This window comes from Triticum dicoccoides, chromosome 6A (genome assembly GCF_002162155.2).
Source record: "Triticum dicoccoides isolate Atlit2015 ecotype Zavitan chromosome 6A, WEW_v2.0, whole genome shotgun sequence".
NCBI classification, from domain to species: domain Eukaryota; kingdom Viridiplantae; phylum Streptophyta; class Magnoliopsida; order Poales; family Poaceae; genus Triticum; species Triticum dicoccoides.
In genome coordinates this window covers 106,097,120-106,111,663 of record NC_041390.1, presented here as the reverse complement: position 1 = coordinate 106,111,663, position 14,544 = coordinate 106,097,120, and the positions used below count along the sequence as shown (strand labels likewise).

Below are 14,544 nucleotides of genomic sequence, written 5' to 3'. Positions count from 1 at the left end.
ATTTTCAAAAAATAAACAAATTGTATGAGCATTGTATTGACTTTTTCATTTCGAACCATTTTAGTTTTTTTTTAATGAAAGGGGTCCCCCTGCCCCACTTTATAGAATGAAGCAGAAAAGCAACCAGTCACAAATTTCAAACAATTTCAGTGGATTATAATACATGGAAGCCGCCAAGTTACATATGCATCTATCATGGAATTAACAAATGCACACCAACAATAACTGAGAAATGCAGTTTCGATTGTTCAGTTTGAGAATCGTAGGTGGCTTAAGGTGCCAGCTTATTTGTCAGTGTAGACTTTAGTCCTATTATGCTAGATTAATTAGTGATTACACATGGTGAACTCGTGAATGTGCATCCGCCCTTCGCTCTATTAACATTGAACTACTGGAGTTGCTTCTGCTCAAATTGATTGAAAGGACCGGGCATCCTGCTCAAGCATTTCATCAAACATTTGACAAGCGCAACAACTGACCACCCATGGAGCAGCGTGGAAGAGCAGCAATCAGCGCAGGAGGAAAGCAACAACCCCGGCCAGCATCTCGTCGCTGCTGCGACTCCTCACCGTGGTTCTTACAGCTGCGACTCATGCGGGTAACAGAGCTCGGCGGCCACGACGGCCGCGATGCCGAGCCAGGATGGCACGCGGCGGCGGAATGGAGGCGCAGGCGCAGTCGCGCCACCGCGGGATGCCCAGGCCACCGACGAAGAGGAGGAAAGATCGGATGAGTGCGTCGCTGGTGGCTCCGGCGGTTGGACCACGGGCGGCGGCGCTGGCGGCGGTTACGAGCCGAACTCGGATTGCGTGGTTTCTACGCGGCGGGGCATCGGGGGTCGATCTATATCAGCCGGGCTGCGGGGATAGATCGCACTTTTCCTTCGATCCGACGAGCAAGCCGTCCCCTCGATAGATCACGCGCGACGTTCTCCTGGCGACCTAACAACCCGGCGAGCTTCTCTCGCCGACGGCGAGCAAAGAATCCGGCGAGTTTCCTCTTTCTTCTCCGGTCATCATCTGAATTTCAGCATCGCAATTGTTCTGTTTACTTGTTTCGCTTGTGCAATCACTTGGTCTCTCTGTTCTTTGCTGTGTCCTGTGTTTTGCAGAGATGGCTAGCCATGTCGCTGCGACCTTGCCGCCGCTGTTGCCTACCCCGGCGCGCTGCCTCCTCCTGACGCCTCCTCCGGCGGTGTACACGGCTCGTGTGGAGCTGGACACCAAGAAGCAGCAGCCTGGACGTGCCTCGATGAGCAGAAGCTGGATCAGAGACAAGATCGACCTTCCCGGACGTGCTTCCCGGAGCTCCAGCTGGGCCACTGACAAGACGCTCCGCCGTGCCGAGAGTTTGAACGGCGGCGTCGAGCGCCTCGGCCGCGTGGAGACGCCGAGAGAGAACTGGAAGAGGCCGGCGAGCCGCGCGCCATCCGTCGACCGGTGCGACAAGAAGCCGAGGCCTCCGGCTGAGATGGTGGCAGCTTCGCAGGCATCAATCTCCGCCGGCCCCGCCCCGTCGGCCGGCCGGTTCGGGAAGAAGACAAAGCCTGTGACTGAGATGGAGCTAGACTCGGTGGTGACATCCTTCGCTTGCCCTTCTCCGTCGATCGACCTTTCGGAGAAGGCAGAGCCTACGACTGAGATGGTGGCAGACTCGGTGGCGACACTCTTCGCTGGCCCTGTGGCGTCGGAGAAGAAGGCGACACCTCGTACCGTGGTGGAGGCATCACCCTTCGCTGGCCTCGCTCCGTTGATGGACCGGCCCGACAAGAAGCCAAAGGCTCTGGCTAAGATGGAGGTGGACTCGGAGGCATCCTTGTTCGCTGGCCCGACATTCATGGTGTCGCCGGACCCGAGCGAGCTGCCTATGCCGACCTTCATCATGTCGCCGGATCCGAGCGAGCTGCCCATTCCAACCTTCCTCTATAAGCACAAGGTCGCTAAAGTGTTAGCTAGCTTAGTCGCTCCGATGCTCGTTGATCAGTAAGGAGCTTGAAGCTGTTTTCAGTGTGTAGCTAGGTCGACTATGCTGATCAGCAAGATTGAAGCTGTTTTCAGTATGTAGCTAGGTGGACTATGCTTAATACAATTGCGACCATCCATTATCGAGCTTGGCACTGATCTTATCTGCGATGGAATGAAATGATGGTGTTCTGCATTCTGCAAATAAGTGTCAGACACGGCATACTGTGCATTCTGCAAACAGAGACGACATTCTCGCAAACACCTTGAGGGCATGACCGCATGAGCAGGACAGGTGTAGTCGCCTCCTTCACGGCGGCCAAGCTCTTGTGGAAGGCGGCCAGGCTCCTTGGGCCGCGTTGCCATCCTTTGGCGCCTCGGCTGCATATCTCTCTCCCCCCGGCGATGCCCTAGCATCTGTCGCCGCAGGGCGGGCAGCCGCCGGAGCCGCGTTCCTCGACCCCGCTGACCTCCCCGCCGCGTCGGCGTACAACCGGCGGCTCTCCCCGTCGCTGCGGCCCGCGGCTCACCCGCAGGTGCGTCTCACGTCGCCCAGCGGCCAGATCTCCCCAACGCCGCCGACCGCCACTCGCCCTCCTCGCCATCATCAAGCTCTGACCCGTGGCAGTGCACTTCAACCTGAGGTCAACGAGCCAGCGGCCTGCGGCTGCTGCTGCTAGGAGCCAAGTCTGTTGAATCAATGTCTCTCACACTAACACTGCGAAATGGAATAATGCAAGTGGAAGGTGAATTTTCCACCAGCTCCTGGCGCAGCTTTTACGCCAACCAAATAGTATGATGCTATCATATATGATTCAGGCCATGCTGAAAGTAGGATATGGATTGTTTGACAATATTGTTTTTTCCCGCTTATCGTATTGTTGCATTGAGTTTTTCGAGTCCACAAACCAAAAGTACTTACTATTTAGGGGGATCGTGTTTGTGCAAAACAGATCTTGCACGCTTGGGGGTTATAATTTTATGCCCTTAGAGTATTAAGTGCATAGATAGCTGACATATTTAGCTGATAATACTAGGAAGTGATTAACATTGACAATGACAAACCAGTTTAACGCCATTGGCTTTCTACTAGAATAAGCACCTTCCTATGTTTCTTGCAAAAAAATAAATGCCTTCCTATGTAATTCAAGGATCGTCTGATCTCCCGATGCACCCTTTTATACCTTCCCCTATGCTACCTGTGCTAGACATTTTTCAACCTGTCATGCCTAGAATATATTTGCATTCTTTTATCATGGTACATCTGTTGTCACATGATCTTCTTGATGCATATTCGCAATTGAAAATAGAATTTGGTGCCTACTTGCTTTCTTATGCAGCATGCTGTTAGCTCATGGGAGAATCAGTAAAAATAATTCTGACATGAAACAGTACATGATTGCTCTGAAATTAGTGGTTCCACGGTGTCTGTGTCTAACTTATTTACTTTAGCAGTGCAAGAGGATGCTTTTGGGCGAGACACCCTACTTACGTAGGAAGAAATGAAGTCAGCCTGCACCAGGGGTGTACTTGACAACAACAGAGACACAAAGTTGGTCTGATTTGCAAGGCTTCTGGTTAGCTCTTTACACATGGCAATTTAAACATCTGACTCTAATATAAGTGCTAGAGTACTTCTGAAAATCAAGATTTATTTCTGGTTATCATTAAAGAAAAGTATTCTTACTGAATCAGCTTTAGGCAGGAGAGGCTACAAAGGAGATGAAAAATGACATTTTTTGTGATAAGTTATCATTGGAGCGCCTCTTGTGTGCTTTCCCTGTAGATTTTCTTTACTGGACTGCAGAGTCAAATGTTCTTATATTCTATACTCAATATTTACAAATATTAACCATTTGTTAACGGTGATAACGGTTACATGGTTTCAGCCAAAATGTCTAGCTAAGACTTTCTGATCATATAGGACTCCTACTCCAAAGAAAACACCGAAGGAGGTCATAAAGATGATGGCCTCACTACCAATCTGTTTTATAGGGTCAATGGAAACTGGACTTGCTTCTGCCGAACCACAATGGTTTGCAACCATAGGGCCACACAGTTTTGGGTTTCCACCAAAGCTAGAATCCGGAAACGTGCTGAACTGGCCCATGTTTGGAATAGGGCCTTCTAGGTCATTATTAGAAATGTTGAATCTGGAAAGGAAGTGCAGATTGTTCAATGCAGCTGGAATCTTACCAGTGAGATGATTACCAGACAAGTCGAGCATCTGCAGGTTCGTGAGATTGCAGATCTGTTCTGGTATCTCTCCAGATAATCTGTTGGAGCTCAAGTTAAGTGAAAATAGTCCTTGTAACCTACCGATCTCCGCCGGAATCATACCAGTGAAATTATTCATGGCTAGATTAAGCTCTTTAGGAAAAGCACTGGGCGTGAGGTATTGCAGAAATTGGTTCTTGTTCCAAACAGGCAGCTCAAAGAATACCTTTGGTGCAGTATTATCTCATTCTAGCATTGGCATCTCCATTAAGAACCTTGGAATTTCCCCTGTAAGGCTGTTGTTTGATATATCTAGAGAGAAGAGAAAATTTAGGCTGCTGATCCATTCAGGTATCGGTCCAGTTAGTTGATTGCCTTGCAAAAATAGCATCCCCAAATTCGGTAGCTTTGATAGCCAATCAGGTATTTTTCCACACAATGAACAATGATTTATAGAAAGAACCTGGAGATTCTGAAAACCATCAATGCTGACATCCTCTGGCATGGTCTCATGCAGGAAGTTGCACCCAATATAAAGGGTGGTGAGGCTCCTGGAACTGCTAAGCATCTGAAGTGTTCTTGTGATATTTGTAAGAGAGTTATTAGCAAGTGATAGGAATAAGAGGGACTTCAGATTGCCTATTTTTTCTGACAATTGACCATGGAAAGGATTGTAAGATAGCCGTAGTGCCGTCAGCTTGCTGCAGGAGTATATGCTTTCTGGAACTGTGCCGGTGATGTTATTGGAAAGAAGATCTAGTTTTTTTAGATTGGACAGGCTTACGAAGTTGACCTTGGTAAGTTCTCCGCTAAATTGGTTTGCCTTGAGGTCAATTGTTACAAGATTTGTGCAGTTGCCTAGAGCTGCTGGCAGCTCCCCTGACATGTTGTTGTGTTCCAAATGCAGCTTCTCCAATCTCTTCAGATCACCTATAGACTCTGGAATATTGCCGCTGAGCTCATTCCCGCCAAGATCAAGGGTGACCAGATTTGTGAGCTTGCTAATGCCATCGAGAGCTCCTTCTAACCTATTGTTAGGCAACGAGAGGTGCTCTAACGTGGTTACGTTGAAGAGTTCATTTGGAAGCGTGCCATTGAGGTTGTTGTAGCCAACACCAATCAATTTCAGCACCGAGCAATTACTGAGTCCTGGAGGGATGTTCCCACTGAGTTGGTTGAAACTGAGCTCAAGCACAACAAAAGATGGCGCGCTAACACATTGTGTAGTTGGTATCTGACCAGTAAATCTGTTGGAACTAGCATTAAGAATGACCAGGCTCTTCATCACCTCCCATGTTGTGATTGGTAATATGCCTGTAACCCAGTTGCTTGAGATGTTGAGTACCTGCAGAGGCCGCGCAGGGGTTGAAGATGGCAGCTCGCTCAGGCCTCCTGTGAGGCGGTTGAAGCTGATGTCAAGAACAAGGATGCTGCTGGATGACACTAATTCCAGTGGCAAGCCACCAGACAGCAAGTTCCGGGAAAGGTTGAGGCGCAAAAGTCCGGTGAGGTTGCCAAGGAACAGCGAGATGGGCCCCTCGAGGCCTCGAGAAGCCAACGAAACATCAGTGACCTTCCTATCTTGGTTGCAGGTGATCCCTTCCCATGTGCAGCAGTCGGTGTCGTGCTGCCACGACGTCGTGAGGCCGCCGTCCTGCGAGAGCCCGGCGAGGAGCTGGAGAAGGGAGCTCTTCTCCTGCTCGGTGCAGGAGCTGGTCGGAGAGACCAAAGAGACCAGCAGCACGAGAGCCAAGCCAAGTGAAGGCATGTGAAATTTCTTGGTGTACCTGCTATATGAAAAATAGTTGCTGCATGGTGTTGTGGTGGAACTGCCCATTTTGAATATTTTTGTTTGACAGTTTCCTGAAACTGTCCATTCTGAAAGCATGCTAAACTACCATTTCCTAAATAAAAAAACAAGAGCTGTCCATTCGGATTCTGTCAGTTTTGTTGAATATTTCTGTTTGAAATTTTTGTTGATGTCATTTTGATGCCACCTAATTTTTTTTCCGAGTTGCTAATAATATGCCGTGTTAAGTCGAGTGTTGACTACCGGTGTCTCGCTGGTAGTTGAGTGGCTATAATATTTGGTGTCAAGTAGAGTGTCATTGTATTTCAATGGGAGTGCATATATGTCATGGATCATTGTACATGTGGGTAATAACATTTCATATTAAATCTAGCGTGGATGCTATTAAGGTTTGCTCCTACTTCAGATGCAATCTTCTCTTACAAATTATTCTGTTTATTATGACGTACAGAAGCATGACAACAGACTTTGAAGATTGCAACTGCACGCGTACCACTTTACGACTTTGTGGGGGTCTCGAATTCTTATTGCTTTGTACAAAAAGCCCACCTCAAATTCTTATTGCTTTGTACAAAAAGTCCACCTCACAGAGTCACAGTTCCTCACTTGGAAGGAGAAGATCGTAAGCTGATGGGCATGTGTCTATGAACGCTTAGAGCATCTATAGCCGGACCCCTCAAACTGTCAGTTGATGGATATGTGTCTGTGAGCATAGTAGATCGCCTTTGACATGGTCGCAAGTATAGTGGTTCCAACAAGTAAGAGTAAGCCTTTAGCAATTAAGCAGCAAGACTGAGGTTCAAATAGTGTGGGTTAGACAAAGATGTAGGGTTCCCGCTCCCTATAAAAAAAGAGGTAGGGTCTTCGAAAAAAAAAGTCAAAGCGTTTTTCGGTGACATGGTCTCCCTCATACATCCCACCACACTAAAGAAAAGCAAATCTTGTGGGTTAGACAAAGAGGTGTACCTCTTCTTTTGGTTTATGGACCTCAGAAAGGTTAATGCATGGTTAGATGCATGTATGACCTTTAACCTGTGGGCCAACCCATTTAGACAAATATAATAATTAATATGTGTATCAGACATCTAGTTCCAAATCCCCTGTGACATGTCATGTTGTTTTCTTTGAAGATTATGATCTCATCAAACATAACCCAAAACGACCAAACGGCTGAAGATGAACTTCCGATGGGGAAAGCAGATCTCGAGTAGAGAGATGAACCCTTTGCACATGGAATAAGGTATTTAGCTTATTCTCTCAACCTCAATTGACCGCTGCTGAATTTATTATATTTAATACAGTATTACTTACCGACCAGAACACCTATCAGTATAACTTCTAAAAGGTTACTGAAAAAAATGTAAATTTTGGTGGGCATGTGTTCTTTTTCTAGGTAGTAGGTAAGAGTTAAAAGGGAAGCATGTTGCCTATAGTGTTGTACTAGTTCAGAATCAAGTTTTGTGATAACCAGTGTTTACGTACTCCAGTGTTCTTTATTGTTCACATTTGGATTGAGCATAGTTGAGTAGCTCACTTGAGAGTGTCATGCTTTGCCAATATCTATTGCGAGAGTTGTCATTTTTTGATACTAGCTAGAGTTGTCAATCTCTCAGCTAAACCACTTGCTGGAAACACAAGACATCAACTGAAATTCTAGATTATTATTTTTACTTCTACATGCACATATTTGGTCCCTAGGTTAAGATATGTACAATTGAGTTAGTTTAGGTCAACTTGCAGAAGTTCATACAACAGTGCAACTAGCTTTAGTTGGACGAGCAAAAGTTCATACCAACTTCTCTCTAGCTCGGCTCGGCTAAATACAAGGCAACCAATCGTAAATACACTTGGGGTATATATCATTCTACACTTAATATTTATAGGGGTGTATATCATTGCGTGTAAATGCCCACTTGTGTCATATCTTGGAACCCACTTCATTAGTTTAAAATTAAAATAAAAGAATTAGTATGTGTATACTCAAAACACTACTACATTTGCAAAGCTTGTAAGAAGTTTTTTTTTTGGTAGGAAAAAAACTTTTCAGAAACTGATCATTTTTTTTAGAAATCAGAATTGATCATTTGTGGACAACCAGAAGGAATATGTGCAATAATAAGCTTAGCTAAGATAAGTTGCCATGCAAATGTTGTTAGTCACACTCCTACAACATCGTACATATAATGGCTGGATATTTTTATGCTGGCTTGGCAATACCCACAAAAAAAGTTCCTTTCCCACAAAAAAAGGAGCAGGTACAATTTTATCTCTTTTTTAGGCATTGAAGCATCTCTAAGCCCACCCAATTTGAAGCCCAAGATGAAGCCAGCCCAAACTGTTATCTGTAAGCCAACCCAGATACTGCCCCCCATACGGCCCAACGTCGAGTCCTGCCCAACTCAGTGCGCCGGCGTCCCGAGGGTGGCCGCACCGCCGCACTCCCACTTCTGGTGGCCAGTGGCCAGGCAGAAATCGAACCAAGCCTCCCCCTCCCGGAGCACTCTGGCGAGGGGGATGCGGCGACTCCCGGCGACCCCGCGTGGCGGTGGGCCGGCTGCTCCGAGTTCGCTAAGCTCGCTGGAGGACGGACACCGGAGGCTAGGAAACAGGTCCAGTGTCGCGCACTCAGAAGGTATATATCTGAAAAAAGGAAGTCTGAGGAAAAAAATAATACTTGGGCGCCTGGTTGATGTTTAATTGTTCGCTAGTCTCGTTTTAAGTTCAAATCCGTCCACGCGGCGACCCTTTACGGCGGCGTGCGGCGGTTCGCCTCCCGCCTCAGCTGGTCTGAGGAGGCCAGGCAGGCAGGGGACCGGAGATTCGACCAAGGCCGAACGTGACGTGAGCCCTTTGCCGAGGTATATTGTAGAAACCACGGAGCAGGTGCTTAATTCGTGCCACATTGTAGTGCTAGCTTTGTTGACATTTCTGAATTTTCTCTCAGCGCCAGTGTTGTTTTCTGTGGATACTTGCGATCCTGGGTTGGAGACTTGGAGTTACAGATTGCTAGACTGCAAATAGTTACAGATTTGAGTGTACCAGACTGCAGATTGCTTATGTGTGCTTTGGCGATTTTGCTTATTATGTGTCCTCCTCTAGTCAACTTTCTCCAAGAGAAACATTCATCACTGTATGCGTATGTATCAAAGTAAATACTGACCAAATAGTTAGACGTTCCACAATAATAATGTGCTGACACACTGTTGATGTTGTTCACTCGTTAATCATGTTTCTGTTACATGGAGTACAACGATGAACATCACTAACTCAAGATAGCAGGTTTACAAGGGATATTGTTCTTGCTGGGTCTGCAGCCACTGAATTGGTCTTCCTGAACTGAGAACCACTTGAGATCACGTCATGGTTTGGGCGATGATAAACTGATAACAGTTGCAAGGTTCTAGCCAAAATATCTGGTTAGGACCATCTGATCATATAGGACTCCTACTCCAAAGAAAGCACCAAAGGCAATCGCAAAGATGGCATTAGTGCTGATCTGTTCTCTGGAGTTGGTGAGCTCTGGATCTGCTACGGCTGAACCGCAAGGGTTTGCAATCACAGGACCACACAATTTTGGGTTTCCATCAAAGCTAGAATCTGGAAACGTGCTAAGCTGCCCTCCGGTTGGAATAGGGCCTTCTAGGTCATTGTTAGTAATGTCGAACTCAGAAAGGATGTTCAGATTGTTCAGTGCAGCTGGAATTATACCAGTAAGATGATTAACAGACAAGTCGAGCACCTGCAGGTTCCTGAGGTTGCAGATCTCTTGAGGGATCTCTCCTGATAATTTGTTGGAGCTTAAATTGAGTGCGACGAGTGCTCTTAACTGACCGATCTCCTCCGGGATCGCACCAGTGAAATTATTGATGGCTAGATTAAGCACTTTAGGAAAAGCACCAGGTTTGAGGTATTGGATAAATGGACTGAAAAGATAAACAGGCAGTTCAAAGAAGACCTTTGGCGCAGTCCTGTCTGATTTTAGCATTGGCATCTCCATTAAGGCAGTTGAAATTTCACCTATGAAGCTGTTGTTTGATATGTCTAAATAGAAGAGCAAGTTCAGGCTGCTGGTCCATTCAGGTATTGGTCCAGTTAGTTGATTGCTTTGCAAAAATAGCATCCTTAAATGTGTGAGCTTGGATAACCAACCAGGTATTGTTCCAGACAATGAACAATCACTCATAGAAAGAACATGAAGATTTTCAAAACCATCAATGCTGTCATCCTCTGGTATGGCCTCATGCAGGAAGTTAGACCCAATAAAAAGGTTGGTCAGGCTCCTGGATCTCCCAAGGATCTGAAGTGTTCTTGTGATGTTCGTAAGGGAGAGGTTAGCAACTGATAGAAACGAGAGAGACTTCAGATTGCCTATCTTTTCTGACAATTGGCCATGTAAATGATTGCCCGAGAGCCGTAGTGCAGTCAGATTGCTGCACGAGTATAAGCTTTCTGGAATGTTGCCGATGAAGTTATTGTGCAGAAGATCTATTTTTTTTAGATTGGGCAGGTTTGAGAAGTTGACCTTGGTAAGTTCTCCATGGAATTGGTTGCCCTTTAAGCTAATTGTTGTGAGATGTGTGCAATTGCTCAGAGCTGATGGCAGCTCCCCTGATATGTGGTTTTGTTCCAAATGCAGCTCCTCCAAACTCTTCAGCTGACCTATGGAATCCGGAATATTGCCGCTGAGCTTGTTGCCCCCAAGATCAAGGGTGACCAGATTTGTGAGCTTGATGATGCCATCAAGTGCTCCTTCTAACCAATTGTTAGGTAAAGAGAGGTGCTCTAATGAGGTGACTTTGAAGACCTCGTCTGGAAGAGTCCCACTGAGGTTGTTGTAGCCAGCGCCGAGCAATTTCAGCATGGAGCAATTACCGAGTCCAGGAGGAATGTTTCCACTGAATTCGTTAAAACTGAGTTCAAGCACAACAAAAGATGGTGCGCTGAGACAGAGTGTAGTTGGTAGCTGCCCAGTAAAACTATTGTTGCTGGCATTGAGCGCGACCAGGCTCTTCATCACTTCCCATGTTGTGGATGGAAACCTTCCTGTAAACAAGTTGCTTGAGATGTTCACTACCTGCAGAGGCCGTGCAGGGGTTAAAGATGGCAGCTCGCTCAGTGCTCCTGTCAGGCGGTTGAAACTGACATCAAGGACAAGGATGCTGCTGGATGACACCAATTCTAGCGGCAAGCCACCGGACAGTGAGTTGCACGACAGGTTGATGCGCAACAAGCCGGTGAGATTTCCAATGAACTGTGAGATGGACCCCTCGAGGCCTCGAGAGGCCAACAAAACATCACTGACCGTCCTGTTGGGGCTGCAGGTGATCCCTTCCCAAGTGCAGAAGTCCGTATCGTTCCGCCATGACGCCCCGAGGCCGCCGTCCTGCGAGAACCCAGCAAGGAGCTGGAGGAGGGAGCTCTTCTCCTGCTCCGTGCAGGAGCTGGTCGGAGGGGCCAAGGATATCAGCAGCACGAGAGCCAATCCTAGAAAAGGCAAGGGAAATCTGCTGCTGTTTGGGCAATGGTGTGACCGCATGGCTTTCTGAAGAAGCTAGCAAGGGAACCAATGGGCTGGTGAAGATCACGAGAGGAATGGAACAGGCAGCTCATGTCTCCGTTTTGTTTGATCCTCTTTCAGGTCCCACTCAAGAAAAGGAAAAGAAATGGGTCTAGGATTGACTGCTGTTGCCAAGGAGACTAGCAGCACAATAGTCAGCCCAAAGAAAGGTATGTGAAATCACTACCTACGTGAGCGACTAGAAATTAGCCTGTAAACCACAAGCGTAAGCTTTGGTCTGGCAGGATGAAGTACTAGTTTCTCTTGAAGAAAGAGCAAGAGAGGAAAGGAGCAACCTGCTCTGGTCTCTGTCTCATTTCATCCCTTCTGGTCATCGCGATGACAAGAAAATCTGGTCAAAGATTAGCTGCGATTGCATATCCACTAATTTATTCACGAGTCTGACTTCCAAGCACAAACTGGTTTGTTAATCTTAGTCTGACCTCTTATCCTATCAGCTTTGCAATTAAACTCCATCATCGATGTCAGGGTTGACGCACTTACATGATTTAGAGAAGATGTCCCATAGGAGGCCATTCAGGCATTGTGGCTACCTATCAAAGGGTAAAAAAGCTATTTTATTGGCGCAAGGCCAGGAGATTGAAACTTTTCTACATGAGTGTGCAGTTTGCCAAAGAATCAAGGAAGAGCATTGCCACTACCCTGGTCTCCTAGATCCACTGCCACTACCTAAGTGCTGTTGATTGATTGAATGATGTGTTGTAGCTATCGTCATATGGCCTTTCTTAGATTGTTAATGTTGCTCAAACCTAGTTCTTTTCGGCATCTGGCACCCCTTCGCTCGTATTGGCAGGATGCATGCCATGCAAGCTTGCTTGGTTGCATGATTCCCCCAGAATCTTGCCCTAGCTTTCCTAATTCCGTGTAGTCAGTCCTGTGTCATTATTGCCTAGTATTATCTGCAATACATAAGAAGGATAATTTTTAAGCTATGCACACCTACCCACAACAGCGACATCACCTATATAACAGGGGTTAGTTGGGTTTGACTTAAAGCAAGGCTGAACATTTTTACAACTTATCTGATGACAGCTACATTTTTTTCTTACACAAAATAATAACACCCACCCGGTGCAACTGAATCAGCAGGAGGTTGAAATTCTGTGGCATCTAATCTTTATTGTGTACAATAAACAAATGATATGTTGTTCTTTTCTTTTTCAATGATTGAGTGAGAAGCAGTCGCATTTCATTCTAGTCCATAATAATTGTTTCATCATTTGTCGACTTAACAAGAATCAGTGTCCATTTTATTAGTTGTAATCAGTAGTTAAGATTAGTTGTAATCAGTAGTTAAGGTATCCATCATGTGCACTATGTTTTTTCTTGATATTCTGCTCCTATACAGCAATGTGAAACGACTCTTGTAATACTACATGTCAAGCTGCAACTGGTAGCCAAAAAGTACGCACTGTGTGAACAGAACCTTTTTAGGGTCAATGAACACAGCCAAGGGCCTCTCTGATTTATGACATTCTAGAATTGATGAATCCTAGGATTGAACACCACAAGGTGTTTTCGCAAAAGGTTGTTTTCTTTTTACAGCATAGTAAAACTATAGTGATCTTTTCAAAATGTTCAAAATGAACATTTCTCTATAAAATATAGAGCGACAGAATTTTGTATTGAATTGTATTCTGCATTTACCTTGGAATTAAATAATTTACGTAGAAAAATTCCTGTATGTTCGATTGATGTTCTTCTTTTACAGACGTGTTGCTATGGATGAACAAACTGAGATTGTCCCAATCTGTTGAACCAATCATTCCCTTCGCTTCATCTGTGCTCTTGCCTTTCCCTCGCCTTGGATTAATTGGTTGAAAGTTGTTTGTGTGAGCAAGGACTGCTTTCCATTTCTTTTAGGTTGATGCTGTTTTTATGCTCTTGAGTATGTGGAGCTGCAGTTCATTTGATTTCCTGTTGTTGGAGTGTCCATCATTGATCATGATAGAGGTTACATCACTTTGCGCTGGCGAACCAATGTTCGAGTTTGTCCTCCTCCAGATAGATTAATGGACCTGGTGGACGGTTGATAGTATCAACTTGATACTGATGCCTTGTGCCCTTTGCGCTGTAACATTATACAGGCTCTCTTTCTTCCTACTTGTTCATCTGTCGTTGATCAGAGTAGAGTGGTTCAGTCTGTAAGACAAAGAACATGAGAATATTACTTTACATGTGGGTTATAATATATCTGTTATGATCTGGAGAGAACTCGAAGTGGCTGGCACTCACTGTTCCTTCTGAGTAGGACGCACTTGACCAGAACTCAATCGGATTGGGTAGCGCTGGCGGACGGAGGCTAGGGAAGCAGGTCCGTGGACACACGCTCCCAAGGTACGTGGTGAAATTTAACTTCCTGTGGAAAGAATCGTCTGAATTGAGAATGGGGCGCGTGCGCGTAGCTAAAGATGTCGTTGGATCACTTGTAGTATGACAATCGGATTGTAAACCGTCGTACGTGAAGTAGTTTCGGCTACAGATTAGCGTCCTGGGCACACAAAACCTTGGGATGCACTCCTCACAAAATGCGCTCAGCTACAAAATTGGACGTTCTCTGCTTCATACATTTTCACAGATTATGGTGCACTAGTAGTAGTACTGGTCTTATACCTAAAAAAGTAGCATGACGCCAGTGTTATGTATTGCTCAATGCTCAGCAAGCAAAGGAAATAATGAATTAAAGTTACAATGATTTTTATGCTCTGAAAAGAGTCACAGCAGAGTCGAGAATGTCAACTTCTCATTGTATTAATATAATATTTCTTCAGTTTACACCGTCCCACAATATTACATACTTTTACATCTCCAAGAAGTAGAATAACCCTTGATCCTAGAATATCTTGTAGACCTAATTATGAGTTTATGACTCATACCTAGAGCATAAGCTTATTCATCACTGGACATGCTGCTAAGCCTAGATAGCAGCCTAATATGATCTAAGTTGGCAATAAACAGATATGTATATTGGAGTAATA

At 45.6% G+C, this 14,544-nt stretch overlaps 1 protein-coding gene and 1 pseudogene across 1 annotated transcript; one reads left to right on the top strand and one right to left on the bottom strand.

Moving 5' to 3' along the window:
- The first annotated feature begins 358 nt into the window (after positions 1-358).
- On the top strand, positions 359-2,111 carry LOC119315339. The gene has a single exon (XM_037589976.1). It carries the CDS (start codon positions 1,114-1,116, stop codon positions 1,984-1,986), a length of 873 nt encoding a protein of 290 aa, XP_037445873.1. The 5' UTR covers positions 359-1,113; the 3' UTR covers positions 1,987-2,111.
- Positions 2,112-3,846: 1,735 nt separating this feature from the next.
- Positions 3,847-12,030, bottom strand: LOC119315720 (annotated as a pseudogene).
- Positions 12,031-14,544: the final 2,514 nt, after the last annotated feature.